The sequence below is a fragment of the Ambystoma mexicanum genome, chromosome 7q (genome assembly GCF_040938575.1).
Source record: "Ambystoma mexicanum isolate Mex_15411 chromosome 7q, UKY_AmexF1_1, whole genome shotgun sequence".
Classification (NCBI taxonomy): domain Eukaryota; kingdom Metazoa; phylum Chordata; class Amphibia; order Caudata; family Ambystomatidae; genus Ambystoma; species Ambystoma mexicanum.
This window is the reverse complement of record NC_090941.1, coordinates 569655642-569673520: the sequence shown is the minus strand read 5'-3', so window position 1 is coordinate 569673520 and position 17879 is coordinate 569655642. Positions and strand designations below refer to the sequence as shown.

At 45.2% G+C, this 17879-nt stretch overlaps 1 protein-coding gene across 1 annotated transcript in view; it reads right to left on the bottom strand.

Moving 5' to 3' along the window:
- The window catches only part of VPS36 (vacuolar protein sorting 36 homolog), a 427280-nt gene that overhangs the window by 127110 nt on the left and 282291 nt on the right, over positions 1 to 17879 (bottom strand). Inside the window, exons 7-9 of the mRNA XM_069639283.1 lie at positions 12462 to 12494; positions 12275 to 12352; positions 10052 to 10186 (exon numbers count right to left, since the gene is read on the bottom strand). Coding sequence (XP_069495384.1) covers positions 10052 to 10186; positions 12275 to 12352; positions 12462 to 12494 — 246 coding nt within the window. The remainder of the gene's footprint in view (positions 1 to 10051; positions 10187 to 12274; positions 12353 to 12461; positions 12495 to 17879) is intronic.

Below are 17879 nucleotides of genomic sequence, written 5' to 3'. Positions count from 1 at the left end.
AAGTTACTTCACTTCTCTGGCCGCTTCCTGGGAAAATAACCTTCTTTCCTAAGCCTCTTGGGACTCCGGATAGGCCCACCAGTCGTCCCTTCGCTCTTCGCCCTCTCCGTATGAATAGAAAAGGAAACAACAACACGTTGATCAGCTCCCGGTCTTTTATAAGTCATGAGTGACTTGTCTCCCCACCAATAGGGTCCTTCCCTGACTATCAGGCTTTCTATTGGTTGTTCCTGCCACGTCCCGCCTCCTTTAAAGGCTGCCGTCTGGGGTGGTGCCTCCCGATACTCCCGCCTGTCAGGGGAGTCCCGTCCACGTTCCCATGTGTTTTCCAAGGCCCCTCCTCTCCCCTGCTTGGGTGTCCCTGCTCGCCCGCCCCCGCCGAGCGAACTGCCTCCGTAGAGCGACCCGCTCCGTCTGGCCCGTCGCCTCTCTCTTCTTGCCTGCTCCGGCGGCGAGAGGAACACGCCGGGGTGCGCGCGTCTCCGCACCGCGGCCGGCCGCAGCTCCGAGCCCCGGACAGCACCCGTGACGTCCACCCCGGCGAAACAAGGTAAGGGCTGGGCTGTTTCGTGGGCCACTGTCAGTACTCCATGTTTCCCCATTTCCCTTCGTCTGACGGGACCCTCTTCACATCTCCCCATCACAAACCCTGGCCGATCGGGCAAGGGAGCATTCCTGGACAGATAGTCGGCCACCAGTTGGAATCCAGCAGGCTTGTGAATGGTAAGGAAATCAAACGGTTGCAGTGACAGGAACCAGCGAAGAACACGCTGGTTGGTATCCTTATGTTTGGCGAGCCATTGTAGGGGAGCGTGGTCAGTATACAATGTAAAGGGGCGTCCCAAGAGATATTTGAGAGTTTCCACTGCCCATTTGATGGCCAAACACTCTTTTTCCACCGTTGAATAGGCCTCCTCGTGAGGAACGAGTTTCCTGCTCACGAAACAGACTGGTTGAAGTTCACCATCATGTTCTTGTGAAAGAACCGCACCAAGACCATGGTTCGAAGCGTCTGTTTGCAGAAAAAAATGGTCATGAAAGTCGGGGCACCGGAGTACCGGATTCGAGGTAATCCTTTGTTTCAGGACCTCGATGGCATCCAAAGCCGCAACATTTTTGGACAGATCAGGATTTCCTTTATTCCTTAAAGCGTCGGTCAAGGGGGCAGCCACCGTGGAGAAATCAGGGATGAACCTTCGGTAATAACCGATGAAGCCTAAGAAGGCTCGGATTTGTTTTTTTGTAGTGGGCGTTGAAATTTCATATATAGCTTTGATTTTTTGAAGTTTGGGGTCGTAACATGCCTCCACCAACCAGGTGTCCAAGATACTTAGTTTCGTGCGCACCCATCACCGTCTTCTTGGGATTGATGTGTAAGCCTGCCCTAGCTAACTCAGCCACCACCTGTTCCAAGTGGTATAGATGGGCCTCCCAGGTAGTGCTATACACGACAATGTCATCTAAGTAAGCTGCAGCATACTTCTCATGGGGGCGTAGCACGACATCCATCAATCTTTGGAAGGTGGCCGGAGCTCCGTGTAGGCCAAAAGGTAGAACTTTAAATTGATATAGGCCTTGGGGGGTTGCAAAGGCGGTTTTTTCTCGGTCTGTGGTTTTCAAGGGGATTTGCCAATATCCCTTGGTTAGGTCCAGTGTACTCAGGAAGTTTGCGGATCCTAGGCTCTCCAACAATTCGTCCATTCTTGGCATTGGATAGGCTTCGTATCTGGAAATGGTATTCAGCTGTCGGTAATCCATACAAAACCTAATTGTACCGTCCGGCTTTGGTACCAGTACTATCGGGGAGGACCAGGAGCTGGTGGATGGTTCAATAATATCCATGCGTAGCATGTCTTTTACCTCGTTTTTGATGATTAGCCTTCTTGCTTCGGGGATCCGATAGGGTCTTAGCCGGACAGTCTGTCCGGGATCGGTTCTGATCTCATGTTCGATTAGATTGGTTCTTCCAGGTAAGGTCGAGAAGGCCCCTGCATAGGGTGACAGGCTGGCTAACAGTTCGGATTTCATGGAAGGTGTTAGTATTTTACCCCATTGAACGTCTTCCAGTTTGCCTTGTTGTCGGGTCACATTTTGTTCTGAACCATCGTCACCGATCTCCATCGTTGCCGCTAATATGGGTGTGATCCATGCCTTTAGTAGATTCACGTGATATACCTGGTCTGGTTTGGATCGGTCGGGTTGGTGGATTCGATACGTCACCGGACTAAGGACCTCCTTAACTTCATATGGACCTCTCCATCTGGCCAGTAGTTTGTTCGTACTGGTAGGTAGGAGGATCAGTACTTGGTCCCCTACCTTGAACGTTCTCATCCGACTTCCTTTGTTATATGTCTTCTCCTGAGTTACTTGGGCTTGTCCTAGATTCGTTTCGGCCATTGAACGGAGTATTGTCAGATGTTCTTTTAGCTCTTCGGTATACTCTGTTAATGAAATTTCCTCTGAAGTCTCCCATTCCTCTTTTACGAGATCCAATATGGTTCGGGGTTGTCTTCCGAAAAGGAGCTCAAAGGGAGAGAATCCCGTAGATGATTGCGGTGTGTCTCTTAATACCATTAAGACTAAGGGTAATACTCGTTCCCAGTTCTTCCCGTCGGGTCCTGTTACTCTTCGTATCATCTTCTTGATTGTTTTGTTATACCTTTCGACTAACCCGTCTGTCTGGGGATGATACACTGAGGTACGTAGCTGATGAATCTGTAGTCTCTCGCATACTTGTCGAAGTAGGGTGGACATGAAATTAGTCCCTTGGTCGGTAATGACTTCCGAGGGTAACCCCACCCTCGCGAAGAAGGGTATGAGTTGGTCACATAACTGTCGGGCTGAGGTTCCCTTCAAGGGAAACGCCTCTGGATATCGCGTAGCATAGTCAACTATGACTAGTAGATACCTGTACCCTCGGGAAGCAGGTTCTATAGGTCCCACGATGTCCATGCCGATTCGCTGGAAGGGTACGTTAATGAGGGGCATTTTCTGTAGTGGGGCCTTTGCTGGTAAAACCCCACTGGTTAACTGGCAAGTCGGGCACGCCTTGCAGAACCGGGCTACTTCCCCATATATGCCTGGCCAATAGAACCGTCTCAAGATGTTCTGCTGGGTTTTTAGGGAGGCCATGTGCCCCCCACAGGGGTGGTTATGTGCTAACTGCATTATGACCATCCTATGTGTTTTTGGCAAGACCAGTTGTTCTTTTACGTTCCCATCGTCCGCTTTGTATTTGCGATATAAGAGGCCATGACGAAACAAGAACCCCGGTCCCTTTGTTACATCTGGTTCTATCTCGTTGGCCGCTCTCTCCCGGGCTACCCGAAGGGTTGGATCAGTCAGGGTTTCGCCTCTCAGGGAATCTTCATGATCTTCGGGGTTCCAATTGATTGGACGAGTCATATAACTGGCTTGACACCACTCTAATCTGTTCCGTCTTTTGCGACCGGGAGGGTTTCTAGGGTTCTCTTCTTTCGTGACTTTGAGGTTGACCCTGCTTCCGCCTTCTTCCTCTATGGTCCTTAGTGCTTTATCAAAGTGTGGTAAGTCTGTCCCTATGACTGCGGGGGTAGGTAGGGTAGGAAGGACGGCAGCCTTTAACTGAGTGGTTTCGTGGTTCATCTCTATCTGTATCTCCTTCACCGGGTATGATTTTACGTCCCCATGAATACACCTTATTGGTATAGAAATGTTAGACAAATTAGGTGTAGTACTCACGGTTGGAGATATGGCTGTTTGTCTACTTCCGCTATCTAGCAGCGCCCTCGTTGGTCGACCATCAACCCTTATATCCACAACATAGGGTCCAGGGCTGCGTTCTTCTGGATGGGTTTTCATAAAGCCAATATCCATGGGCTCTGTCGTCTTCCTTCTGGGGCAAAACCGGGCAATGTGGCCCCATTCACTGCACTCAAAGCATTGGGGCTGTCGAAACCCCTGGGGCATAGGTGACTGCTTCTCCTCATGTCCCAGTTTTCTTTCTTCGTATTTTTTTGGGGCGTCCTCTGGTTGCCTCCATCGGGTGGGGATCCCTCTTGGTCCCTTTTGTACTGGGTGTTCCAGGCTGGATAAGGTCATTCTTCCTATGGCACCGGTTATGGGGAGACGGCTATACCCGGCCTTTTGATAAGCCGACGCGATGTCGACCGCCTCTGCCAATGTAGGCCGGTGGTGTTGCCGAACCCATCTTTGCATTGGGCCTGGCAAGGCTTCTATAAACTGTTCTAGTATTATTTTGTCCAATAGCGGTTGGTTAGCTGGGGTAGGTGCCTGGATCCACTTCTCCATCAGATCTTTGATGCGGTAATATAACTGCCGGGGGCTTTCCCCATTCCTTAGCTTTGTGTCCCTTAACTGGATACGGTAGGCCTCCTCGTCCAGGCCTAACCGGTCCAGTACGGCTGCCTTGATTTCACCGTATGGAGTGATGCCATTGGGGTTCACCGCCTGATACGCTCCCTGCATCACTCCGGATAACAGGGGAGCCACATATTGTCCCCAACGTTCGGGTGGCCATTGCGCATTTCTCGCTATTCTTTCAAAACTGGTGAAGAAAAAGGCTGGATCTTCCCCTTCCTTATACTTCTGAAGCAGCGTGGACGGTACCATGGGCTGGTTCCTGGAGCTGGCTACTGCGTCCGTGAGCCTAGTAATGGTCTCGTGTTGTTTGTCTTGCGCCGTGGTTTGCAAGGCGCCCTGCAATTGGATGGCTTGCTGGAAGGCCTGGCGGTCAGCTGCCGCTTGCTGAGTTTGTAGCTGTAGTAATTGTTGCAACTGTTGTTGGCCGTCCGTCAGCGCCTTAATTAGGGTCTCCATCGCGTTGTCGCTAATCCCACCTTCGTCGCCAATGTAGAAATCAAGAGTCACACCCAGTGGTTAGATGCTGAAATAGTGCTTTATTCTTGGTTCTTAACCAAACGAAATTATAGTCAATTGTTCCTGGCTGTTTTGGAAGTTACTTCACTTCTCTGGCCGCTTCCTGGGAAAATAACCTTCTTTCCTAAGCCTCTTGGGACTCCGGATAGGCCCACCAGTCGTCCCTTCGCTCTTCGCCCTCTCCGTATGACTAGAAAAGGAAACAACAACACGTTGATCAGCTCCCGGTCTTTTATAAGTCATGAGTGACTTGTCTCCCCACCAATAGGGTCCTTCCCTGACTATCAGGCTTTCTATTGGTTGTTCCTGCCACGTCCCGCCTCCTTTAAAGGCTGCCGTCTGGGGTGGTGCCTCCCGATACTCCCGCCTGTCAGGGGAGTCCCGTCCACGTTCCCATGTGTTTTCCAAGGCCCCTCCTCTCCCCTGCTTGGGTGTCCCTGCTCGCCCGCCCCCGCCGAGCGAACTGCCTCCGTAGAGCGACCCGCTCCGTCTGGCCCGTCGCCTCTCTCTTCTTGCCTGCTCCGGCGGCGAGAGGAACACGCCGGGGTGCGCGCGTCTCCGCACCGCGGCCGGCCGCAGCTCCGAGCCCCGGACAGCACCCGTGACGTCCACCCCGGCGAAACAAGGTAAGGGCTGGGCTGTTTCGTGGGCCACTGTCAGTACTCCATGTTTCCCCATTTCCCTTCGTCCGACGGGACCCTCTTCACAGTGATGCTTGGAAAATTGATTGTCTCTAGTAAGTACATTTGAAGGGAAACGTTTCAGGCTAGCCGGCGATGGACAGTGCGACAGCCCTGGATTTTCTGCCAAGTACTGCACCTACCACTTTCAGGACATGGATAGTAAGAAAATTGTGAGTTCGGTGGTCGTGCAGGTAACACAATGTACATCCTCAGTGGCCATGGAGAAACTAGGATTTATAAAATCAGTGGAATATCTACAATCAAGGGGAATGTACATCGACCTCATAGCCACGGACAGACACGTTTCAATTGCCAAGACAATGAGAGAGCAGTTCCCACATATTAATCATCAATTTGACGTATGGCATCTTGCTAAATCAATCAGTAAGAAAATCTCGGCTGCAGGAAAAAAAAAAGGTTTTGAAAGTATTTTGCAGTGGTCCCATTCTATCACCAACCATCTTTGGTGGAACTCAAAAACTTGTGAAGGGTCAGTGGAAATACTACTTGAAAAATGGCAGTCACTGATGCACCACTGTACCAACATTCACCGCTTGACAGAAAATCAACATTTCCACCAATGTGAACATGGCCCTTTGTCCCCAGAGGAGGCACGGAAGAAGAAGTGGTTGATTCCATCTTCACCGACACACAAAGCCATTGAGAAGATTGTTTTCCACAAAACTCTATCAAGAGAGTTGAGAGGACTGACAGAATTCTGTCACACAGGAGATTTGGAGGTGTTCCACAATATGTGCCTAAAGTACAGGCCAAAGCGCTTGCATTTTAGCTTTCGGGGCATGAAACATCGCACTCTACTAGCGGTCTTGGCACATAACAGCAATGTCAGACGTGAACAATCTAGGACTAGGGGTAAAGTAAGGATGCCTCGCTACACTAAGGTGTTTTCAAAACGAAGTAAGCAATGGGTGATCAAACCAGTCTATGATGCAATGCAGTTCGACTTTGTGAAAGGCCTTATTGTTGCTGTGTTAGAGAAGCACAGATATGGAATTTTAGATGTTTCTGTGCAGAGCAGAGATCCATTGCCACCGAACATTGCAACTGTGCCATGTCCACCCGAAGCACAGCTGGTTGTGAAGTACAAATCCCGGTTTAAATAATTGCAATACGATTGTCTTTTTGTAAATAAATGTTATTGTACAGTGTACCTGTAACCCTAACCCCTACCTTCACCATCATGGGTGGCGAACAAGCTGGATGTCATCTTTGGATTCTCTCTATTCACCTCATATATGTGTATGTATATTTTTCTCATGTCTCATGTCATGTAAATGTAAATGCTGCGCACTGTTAACGGAGGGGAGGCTTGCGTATTTCAAATAATAAAACAAACAATAAATCTCACTTTTAACTCAACTCCTGTGGTACTTTATACTTTCCCTGACCTTCCGCCAAAAATGAAATGTCTCCATAGTTATGATTTTTTGGGCCTGCAAAGCTTGCAGACAACGGGGACAAAATTGGGGGCCTTACAACGCGCCAAGCGGGCCGTGGCATTTGGGAGAGAAGCCAGTTCGCATTTGCACATTGAGACGCACTACATAGAGGGATTCTAAACTTCAAGTTCTCACAGATGCCTTTACTACGTGATGTTGCAAATAAAGAATGCGAAGGACAGCGGCTTTGATTTTCAGCTCGCGCCCAGAAGAGGCCCACAAGTCGCACTGGAAGTATAAGGGTCTATTGTTTTTTGACCTTGAGACAGGGACCATGCCGAAAGAACTACATTTGAAGGGGGTGCGCAATAACGTAAGAGACGATAAGGCAGAAAATTCAGAAACTAGACCGAGTTTCATTTTAGTTCAGTATACGAAAAATCGTTGTCAAGAGCACGGTCCGTTTTACAGACTGCATTACGAAGAGACACAATGGAAATTTCAAATATAATGTGAGTAAATCTTTAGACGCTGTTATACCGGAATGAAGAATTAATGAATGGATGCATGAATAAATGAATGAATGAAGAGCTAGGAAAAGCAAGGAAAACGTCTTCGTAGTGGGCACATGGGCATGCAGGTCCACTGGTCTCACTGATCTCCGTCCTTGGCCCAGCCACTTTTCCCTGCACTGCCTACTTGCACTACGCGACTGTCTCTGTATCCTTCAGCCCTTCTCCCGGCATTTACCTTGCACTTGCCACCAGCTGGCCCTATTATTTAATTTGTATTCGACTAACCATGTACAGCACTTTTAACCCCCTCCCCCCTTACCCATGCGCGATCTGAAAGACACCTGGCCTAGTAGGATCATTGTCTGTCTGCCCTCGTTCCCCCCCTGCCTCGTCGCGCCTTGAAACACTTGTGTATAGGCGCGTTACAAATGCCATATCATATATCATATCATTCCACACGCATGTAGACTAACTGTCGTTTATCATTGTGTGTTGGCCTCGATTTATTTCGTTACTTTTCGCATTGATTTTAGAGCCGAACATACTCCATTGAACTATCCTTGCAAGCAAATAGTTTCTGATCGGCCGTATTAAATAAAATGGAGTAATATTAATGAAGATCGGCTGGCGAGACTAATTATATTTTTTTTGTTTTCATAACAGGTATTTGCTCCCATTCTGCTACTGTCATCGGTTTGAGACACCGGCAGACGGATTCTTCGTGAGACACCTGCAGCTTCGTGTGAACAACTGGAGCACACTGACAATTTTATGGGATGATCGCCAAGGGCCCACATGCCCTTACGCTGTACTAGTGGCTAGAAGCAACATGTCAACCTTTACGATGGACTAATGCCTAGTTGATGGAACAGCCTTGCGGTTCACCGTGCTTCCAAAGTGCTTCTTTTAACGAAAAGCAACACCCTGTGTACCATTGCGGATACAGATAAAAGAAAATAAATGGCTTTCGGAGTTCATATGGCAATTGCTGAATATTCTCTAAACATTTAATGTCAAATAAATGTACTTTACCAAATGTACCATGTTACTGTTTGATTTTAAAGTACAGTTTCATATTCCGAATTGTGGCGCGCTGTGTTGTGAGATGGTCTGTGTTGGTTTCCGGGTTCTGTGTGGAGTCGCGTAGAAGACGACTGGGCGCGTTTGCCTACGCAGCACAGTAAAGTCACGCAGAGAGGCGGGGAATATGAATGTTTTGATAATGTCAGGCTCAGGGGCGGGGGAATTGATTTAGTGCCGCAGAAGCAGGTCAGCCAGGGCGATGCGGCAAGTGATAGGATTATCACAAAATGGGGGCTCCATGGTGCCTGTTTTCGCATGCGTTTAATGGACGAAAACTCGGGTAAGGTCCATAGGAAAGTTTTCTAAAATCGAGCCACTTAGGCTTAAAAAAACATGGCCGACCCGTAGGGACAATAACATTTTTTACTAGACCATGCCTTTAATTCAAATAGATAGCAGATTCCCACCTATTTGATGTACCAAATTGACGCGAATGATACCCAAAGTTCATTTTTTATTGTTTTTAGGCTGCAAGAACTTTAGCGCACAGCTACAGTGAATGTATTTGAAAACAGGAACTGTAAAGCCATGAGGCATGGCTAAATATATGTGTTGTTCTACTGGGGTTTTACAAACAAATGTGCACCCTCTAAATTTACAAAGCCAGGCCAATAAGCTCTGCCAAACAATACTGTTTTTGTGTATGCCAAGTCATGCTAAATAGCTGCAAGAACGGTTTCTAGCCAACAACTAGATATATTCTTCTTCCTTACAGGGGATATGTTATGCCTACGTTTACCACACATTTGATCAATTAGGGTTCCATAGGCAGCTATCACTGCCAGATGTCCGAACATTTTCATTTCACTTAAAGAATTATCCACTAAAAGCCTAAGTGAGCTTTTTGACAGATTGTTACAAATTAAGAAACTGCTTCCTTCGTCCCTAGTTCAATCTGGTAATCATGTAGGTGTGCATGGGATTTATAAAGCTAAAACCTAGCCTGGGAAGCAACAGAGCGCTCCACATAGAGGGTGTACCCTGGGGACATAGGTAGGGCGCAGGAGTAGCCAAGGTAGACAGAATGGCTAAAGGACAGGGAGCTTGCTTGCTTTGTCGGGACTAAACCCTAAACTTAATCTCAATACAAGTGATAAAAATAGGCCGCTCCCTGAAAGGCGCAAGGGCAGTTAAGTTTTCATGGAAAGTTTGACATGTGGGAAAATATACTGATTTAATCTCCAATGTATGCGATGTGATACCAGAAGTATTACAACTCCAATAACTGGCTTCCTGAAATTAAATTTGCATGACATTATTTGCAGACATGTTGCGGTTTGTTTAAAACTAGTGGTAATTATAAGACAATTTGCATATTTCATGCACTGTCGCATCAACCTTGCAATCAAAGTCTGATTCACCCTTTATTATTTACATTAAATTGTGCTTCTTAAATGCATGCATTAAGGCGGTTGTTCTTGTCCTGATCATTACATATTTTACTTGTAAAGAAACGTATATTCCACATGCAAAATGACCCACTCTTCATTACCTCTAGAGGAGCCTGTAGTATTCCAGCTAGTTGCTTGGCCAGCTGCATGTGGTAGTGTGTGCCAGTGCCATACGTCTCTCGGGTAACTGGGTTAGCTATGCCCATACTAAGCAGATAGGATTTAAACCGGATTGTCTACAAAGAAACAAAATTGATTACGGATCAATGGTAAGTATTACAACACATTTCCTGGAACACAAAACCCAATTGGAAGCTTCTAGCGGTGAACGATTCCATTGACTCCGGAACTATAGCTGGCAACAGATTGCCAGCAGTAAAAAAGCCAGCCACTGGTTTCTTGCTCCCAACCCAGTGGGGGTAACAGTAACGGTTATGGATGGGGACCAAGGGGTATACCCGCTGTAAAATAAATAAACCGGAATACCTAAGCTAGTTTTTATTCTCATTAGCTTTCTAAATGCGGCACATTCACATAGGTTTAAACATTTTGTAAACTACGCAGTGAGTCATGGGATTTTTTGCCGGAAAGTGAACCAAAGAATTACGCATCCTAGCCTAAAAAAAACACCCCTTAAAATATTAATTACTGATACCTATTTGTACTGTTATCGACTGCCATCTGACCTTTTTAAGGCTGTGACTGGAAAGCTGTACTTGGCCAAAGCAAGTGATGCCTTGATCATTTTCTAAATCATTAGTCATTTAAACAGAGGTGGACACTCAATGAGCGTTTACCTCAAGAACCAGATGCAAAGTCACCATCACGTACTCATCATGACATTTTTCACATTATCATTTCAGCACCATATTTCATCAGCGGTCACCTTGCTGTTAATGTTTATAGCGATAAAAGAGTAGGCGTTCATAAAGTATTCCTTTTCACTTTACTAATCGCTGGTCAGTTGAAGGAAGATCTTGATGTCAATGTTTCAAATCACTGCACTTTTTTGTCAATTGATTTATTACATTTTTTGACCATAGTATATGCGGTTTGTGGTTTCAGAGCAAGAAAGCAATATGGCTAAGAACAAAAGGTTTCCCTTGAATTCCAGCGTGTGGGAAAACTCACCTTATTCAGGAAAACACATGTTTTCAGTTTCTGCTTAACTAGAGGATGGATGAGTTAAATAGCAAAGTGAAGTTGGTGCGGAATTCTGCAGCTGTTTTGTGGTCTTCTTGTTTGGGAGACTTAGAGTTGTTACAGTGTGAGAATTCGGAGGTCAGGAATTCTGAGCCTCTGTTGTGGCTACACACCATGAGTCCTATGCCTGCATCGGGCCTTGAGGATAGCTCTGGGGCAATGCGCTTGCCTTCGAAGCAAGAAGACGCGGAGCAACACCGGTTCCATCCCCGGGTCTGTGCTTTTCCTTAATACCTCTGGGTATTAAGCGTGTTATAAATAACCAATTACTATTATTATTCTGCTGAACCCCACAGTGGCACCCCACCCTGGCACAGAGAAAACGCTGTTCTAGAACATGGGGCAAAGCCTGATCTAAAAGCATGAAAATGAAATAAAAGTACCGAAATAACAAAGAAGGGACAGATAGAAATTGTTTTGTTACAGATTGACCAGAGGAATGGTCCAAATAGGTCTAGGTTAAATCAAATAAATCATTGTTAGGAGCAGTATTTCGGTGATATTTATGGACTCCAAAAATCTTTCCTTGTGGAGAGAGAATTAATTCAGCAGAGCCTACACAAATAATTACACAACAGAGGAAGAGCACTAGTGGAAAGAATCATCCTGTGGAAGGCACTACTTAAATAGAAACTTTGTTGTGGAGAAAGTTGATGTGTCACAGAAACCTGAAGCAAGTGGTCGGGCAGAAGGAGACAAGCTCAAATTCCTCACAAATTCTAAGGTACACAAGATGCCTGGGTTTCTCGCGCTGGTTGCCACCATTTATATGTCCAATGTCTTTGTCGAAGTGCCTACAATTATGAAACTGATTATCATAATATCAGCCTGATAAAGACCCTGGATGGGTCGAAACACGTGCTGGCTCACAATATTGAATTAATATTTTCCATCGAATAGATACTCTTTCAACTCTTTGGATTATACTACTGCATTCTAAAGAACAATCAGTTCTGATTTTTAGGCACTTCGACAAAGATATTGGACACATATGGTGGCAACCAGCGCGAGAAACCCAGGCATGTTGTGTACTTCATAAAAAATTATTAATGCACACCAAACACGTCCACTGAATAAACAAAGCTGTTAATCGATCCCAGTCAGCACAGCAGTACATTTACCTCATCTTCTGTGATGTCTCCTTGTTTTTCCTTGATCTTGTTAGCAATGGATTTAGACAATTCAACCATTTCTTTAGCCTGGGTGAGGAAAGTAATGACATCTTATGAGTTGTAGCAACATACATTTGCGTTATTCAAACAAAAACAAAAAGAGCACGTGAACTATTGAGCTAGGCACAATCCCTACCTTGTCCATAAGCTTACTGAGGTCCTCAAAAGCCTGAAAAACAATTGGAATAGTTATGTTATATATGCAATAACATATTTATTTTAGATAGCTGAAACACTGCAGTGTGTACCTGGGTATACATGTTTTGATTTTGACAGTTTGTATTAATCATGCGCATGCCCATTACATTTTTGCCATCCTAATTCTGTACTGCTTTGTAAATCGGCATTACCCGGAAGCAACACAACTTTAGGTTTTTTGCACTCCTCACTAATTGTAAAATATCTTACTAGTGTGATGCAGGAAAGATATGAAAGACAGCATTTTTCTTCACCACAACAAGCTTTCTCTAAAGACACTCACATAAATATGTTCCATCCCCTCAGCGCAAAAGTAGTAATTATTTTATATCGACTATTTATGTTACCTGTGCCATACTTGAACCCTCATACTCCAAACAAGTTATTCTCCATTTGGCCCATAGCTAGTAAGAGTTCTGTTTAATGCACAATTAGCCCCTGGTTTTAATTAATAGTAGAGCCAGCCTGTTTTCTGTAATGCATATGCTGTCCTCTTGGTGCTTTTCATTTTCCCTGTTGTGCTAATTCACTTAACTCTCTAGGCTCAGACGCATTGGCTAGCTGAGATAACGGCCGTGTGGAATTCTTCCCTTCAGCTTCAGACGGTACAACTGCACCCTGTGACATCCGGTACCGCAGCAGGGTGTAGGCTGACTGGCAGGTGCTGTGACCTGTCAGAGAAAGGAATGTTTAAAGTTGGCGGTGAAACTTGTTTCTGTGAGAAGGGAGGAGGGTGTCAAAAAAGGTTTTTATGTTAAGGGACCCAGATGTGGCTGGACTAGGAATACTTATTCCGAAACTCCAGAGGTGTCCGTTATAAAGTATGCACACAAGTTACTGCATCGAAACAGGTTTATTTCTAAGCCCCCGGAGTACGACCATCCAGGGTAAATGTACATAACACAATGGTTCTGGAATGGCTACATTCCAGAACCATTTCATCATTGGGTTCCACACACTACGCAGTGTAACTACATGTGTGTGGAACTACATAACATCCCCCTTCCTCATATTACTGATATTTAAATTGTAATGAGTGTGCAGTGCTACATATCAAAAATAAAAGAAATATTTCTATTAAATAAAATAACTTCCTTACTAAGACTATAATTTAACGGATACGCATAAGCAGTAATATGGTGAAAATACTAGTAATATATGTAGTCATCTTTAAAATTCTGTATAATTCTGCAGTTTCTCTTTGATAATCCACTTCCAGTGGGTCTACTGCCACACCCCGTCTCTTGGACGTGCATCTCTTGACTTCTGTATGTGTTTCATAGTCATTACAATCCCTTGCCACACTGTTACTATACTACCTAGTGCTTGGGCATTCAGCATCATTTTGCACCCACACAATATCATCAATAGACCACATCTTGCCATCCTCCAAGACAACTGATTTGCCGGAACTACTTTGTACCCTCTGTGGTGGTCTGAAACTGGATTCACCTTTCATTGTTTTTTTAGGTTCTTTGACACAGACCCAATCTCCTTTTTTGAACATCTTTTCCTTTACACCATTCCTGCGATCATAATATTCTTGATACTTTCCCTGTTTCTCAACAACTCTCTTTATGATTTGTTCAATGTCCAAATGCATATCCATTGCCCCTGAAAACATCCAATCAGGTCTCAGACGATTGAACGCTTGTCTGCCCCTCATCATGGTGAAGGGTTCAAACTCTGTGGCAGTATGTGGAGTGGTCCTATATGTGCAGAGGGCTTCCTTCCATGGAAGCAAGTTGGAGACAGCTAACTGAACCCCTCCCTTCCAAACTTGTTCATCATCTCAACAAGTCCGTTTGCTATGGGATGATATACCGATGTCCTTATTTGGTCGATTGCTCTTTCCTTAAGAAACAGTTGAAATTCCAGTGAGGTAAACTGTGGCCCATTATCTGACACTGAAAAGGGCCCCTAGGGGTCCCTAACGTCTATGGAAACAAGGCGAGTCACCACACACGATAGATACGCCAAACACGAGGTTGTATTCCCAAAGCTAGTGTTTATTGCAAAGCAAAAGTCTCAGTTGGCCAACTCGGTCTCACGCCCCGCAACGTGTATCTCTAGACCTCGAGGGTCGCAAGAGAGTGAATTACGTACATCAGTTACATATATACAAAATGCATATCAAACAATCAGCTATGACATGTTTAACACCCCCCTTTTATTGGGTTTCTTTGAACTTGGTGTGATGATGGACATCTCCGACAACTGTGACACCTTCAAACATCTATTCTAGTAACAATTTGCGAGTGCGGAGGCATCTTTCAGTTGTTGAATAGAACACAGCGCTTCTGTTCTTGGAAGCGAGCTGCATACGGGGGGGGGAAGAGTTGCATTCCAAACCTTGCTATCTATTAGGTGCTATTCGTGTCCTGGGAGCCGACACGCTCTAGCGGGCTCAGCAAAGGGGAGCTGTAAGAAAAGCATAATTCAAGCCTTTAGCTATATTATTCTAACATATTCTACCATATAACGAGACTGGCTGGCAGCTGCAAAATGATTAAATGCCCTGCAGCTCTGCTTCAAGGCTACATTCGGAAGGGAGCCGGGCATTCTTCCTGGCGCTGCCTACGTTTGTGTTTCAACAAACTCTTGTTATCCTCACGGCCCTGCGGCCTTGTCCTTTTTACGTACAGACAACATTGTTTTGCAGTCGAGCAGTGTAAGCGGAGAACATACTGCGAAGCAATAGGAGCAATGGTTAGAAAACAAAATGGCGATTCTTGTTACATCAAAATGGCCGTTCATTGGCAAACTCGAAAACCTATATTCTGTCATATCGTGCATGAGACGGTTGGCCAACGGCCACCAAAATACGTTTGCGGTCACAAAGTAGAGGTATCCATTTTTCTAGACTGACAAATCCTCCTTTGGCTGTATGCCAAACGTCTCATCTATTTATTGAAACCTCCTCTAGTGATGATGAGTCTGAAGTACTTATGTCTGAATTTTGCATGCTATCGTAAACATCATCGTCTTCATCAATATCTATTGCCATCAACTCTTTTACTGCTCTCATCTCATTTGGGTCTTGGTCAGTTCGACCATGAGGTTGTTTTTTCTTTGTCATCATATGCATACATCCTTCCGTACATCCCTCAGTTACCTCAGCGCAAACTATGGGTAGACAATGTATGCAACAACAGCACGTTAGGAATATTCCAAACACCACTACGAATATTGAGATCAACTTCCATCCCCAAGAACGTAGTATTCCCCAAAACCAAGATCCTATTCCCCAGCTTCCTTCTCCAGTAGGGATTTCAGAGCTTAGGACGTGCATTTTCTTTATTGCTTCAAAGATCGTGGGGGAATAGTCATCCACATAAACGCAACACACTGATCCCACTATTTAGCAAATTCCCCCACGATCAACCAGGACCACATCGAGAGCCATTCTATTTTGCAGCATCATTAACCTGATTCCTCTTTCTTCCAACATCATGTTAAATAGTATATCTGTTGTTGTGTTTATTGTATTTTTTAGGATTCTGGACAGTTGCCTTATATTATAGGAGTTCATTATCTGCCCTAAGAATGGAATGAATGATTTTGCTACATCAGTTGCTATTAAAACACCCTTGTCAGTCCTTTTGACTCTAGTTCTGGATAGTCTGGCCATGTCTGCTGTTTCTAAGAGGAATACTCCTGGGAACAGTAGACCTAGGTAACATGTACCTCCCCGGTTTTTGGGCAATCAAGGATACGCTTTCTCTCCACATATAAAATAAACTGGATCACCTACATATACTGGTTCTATTTCCCATTTCAATACCACTGTATTCATGCATCCAGTATATGTTCCGACTGAAAAGGAGCCTTTCTTTTTTAGACAAAAAGGGACAGTTCTTGGGCTATAATTCACTGTGTAAAATGGGGGGATTGCATCTTTGTCCCCTTCTGTTCTTACACGAAACGTCATTACAGATGTCTTTTCTGGTGGGGACAATCTATCTCGTCTATTTTGTCGTGTTATCTTCGTGTACTTTTCCTCGTGGGCTCTGGGGAAATTACTTGTGCTTTATGGAAAATGGAACAACCCACAGGCTTCATTATTATCTCCTCAAACTCATTCATGTTGGTTCTGTCTAATTGACCCGTACTACTCTGATTCCATTTCCCATAAAACATTGCACCTAAAGATGCACTACATGCAGAACTTAATAGTAATGGCTGTACATACCACCCTATTCCTTTCCCATCATGCTGTGGTAAATGGGCACATACCCAGCAATTTGTTTTCTTCAGAATTGCATGTGTCATGTTCATGATCAATAGTAATGTATTATTCCCAAAACCTTCCCTGTGTCTTTCTTCCATTGGGGGCAGGGTATAAGTAATCACCTGAACCGAGCTTTCAGTAGTGGATATATGAATTAGCGGTAAAAACATTTCTAATGGGTGTATTGCTTCAACATACCATAATATTAGGGCTGTCGATATTGGTGCTACCACGCTCATCAAGCACATTATTATTGTCAGTTCCAGCATACAATTTGTTTTACCATGCGTTTTTCTTAAGCTTACAGTCTTTATAATTGACTCATTCTCAGCAGTGGTGGTGCAGGAGGAGGCTGGAACCGGTCCCGGCATGTTTCTCGTCGTCGTCCTTCTTCCTTATCACAGTTCGTTGTGGATATCTCTCTTCGTCGCGCTTGCTCGGATGTCAATAAGTTCAACGGAATTGTCACAGTTCAGTTGTGCCTGTCCTTATTAGCCTGGATTTGTTTATTCGTTTTTAGGCAAGATCACTTGGCCTTTCTTATACTGCTCAGAGGACCTCTGGTTCCTGACACATGTACTTTTATGATTGCACCGAGGAGCCGCGAGTCTTGAATTGTCCGACTTGCAGAATTCTCACGCTTCTCTCCTCGACACCTCTAGTTCCTTCTCCATCCATGAGCTGAACCAGAGGTTGACATAAATACCAAAAAAGAACTGCGGATCACTTTGTCTTTCGAGGCTGCAAGTTGTATCGCCTCTCTCCTGGTATCGTGTGATCCGTGAACAGTGCCGGTGCACTTCCAGATTCAGGCTCAAAGTCAGCCTGTGGCGCTACTGCAGGTGCTGGTGTGCGCCGCGCCAATGATGCAGATCCGTTCTTTGGCGTGTTGGCAAGTGCTGGTGGCCGCCAAAGGGGTACACGATTTGTTTTTGATGGTATTTGCAAGGCAGATTTCGTGTCCGTCAGCAGTGATGTCGATTATGCTTGGCAACGTTAGGCACTCTTTGCCCTTCCCCCTCTTTGGCAATCGTCTCAGGCTTTGTTTCGAGTTCCACTTTTCGTTTTGGCAGATTTGGTGGCTGTTTACTGGCAACAGTTTCTTCCGTTTCTGGGACCGCTGTC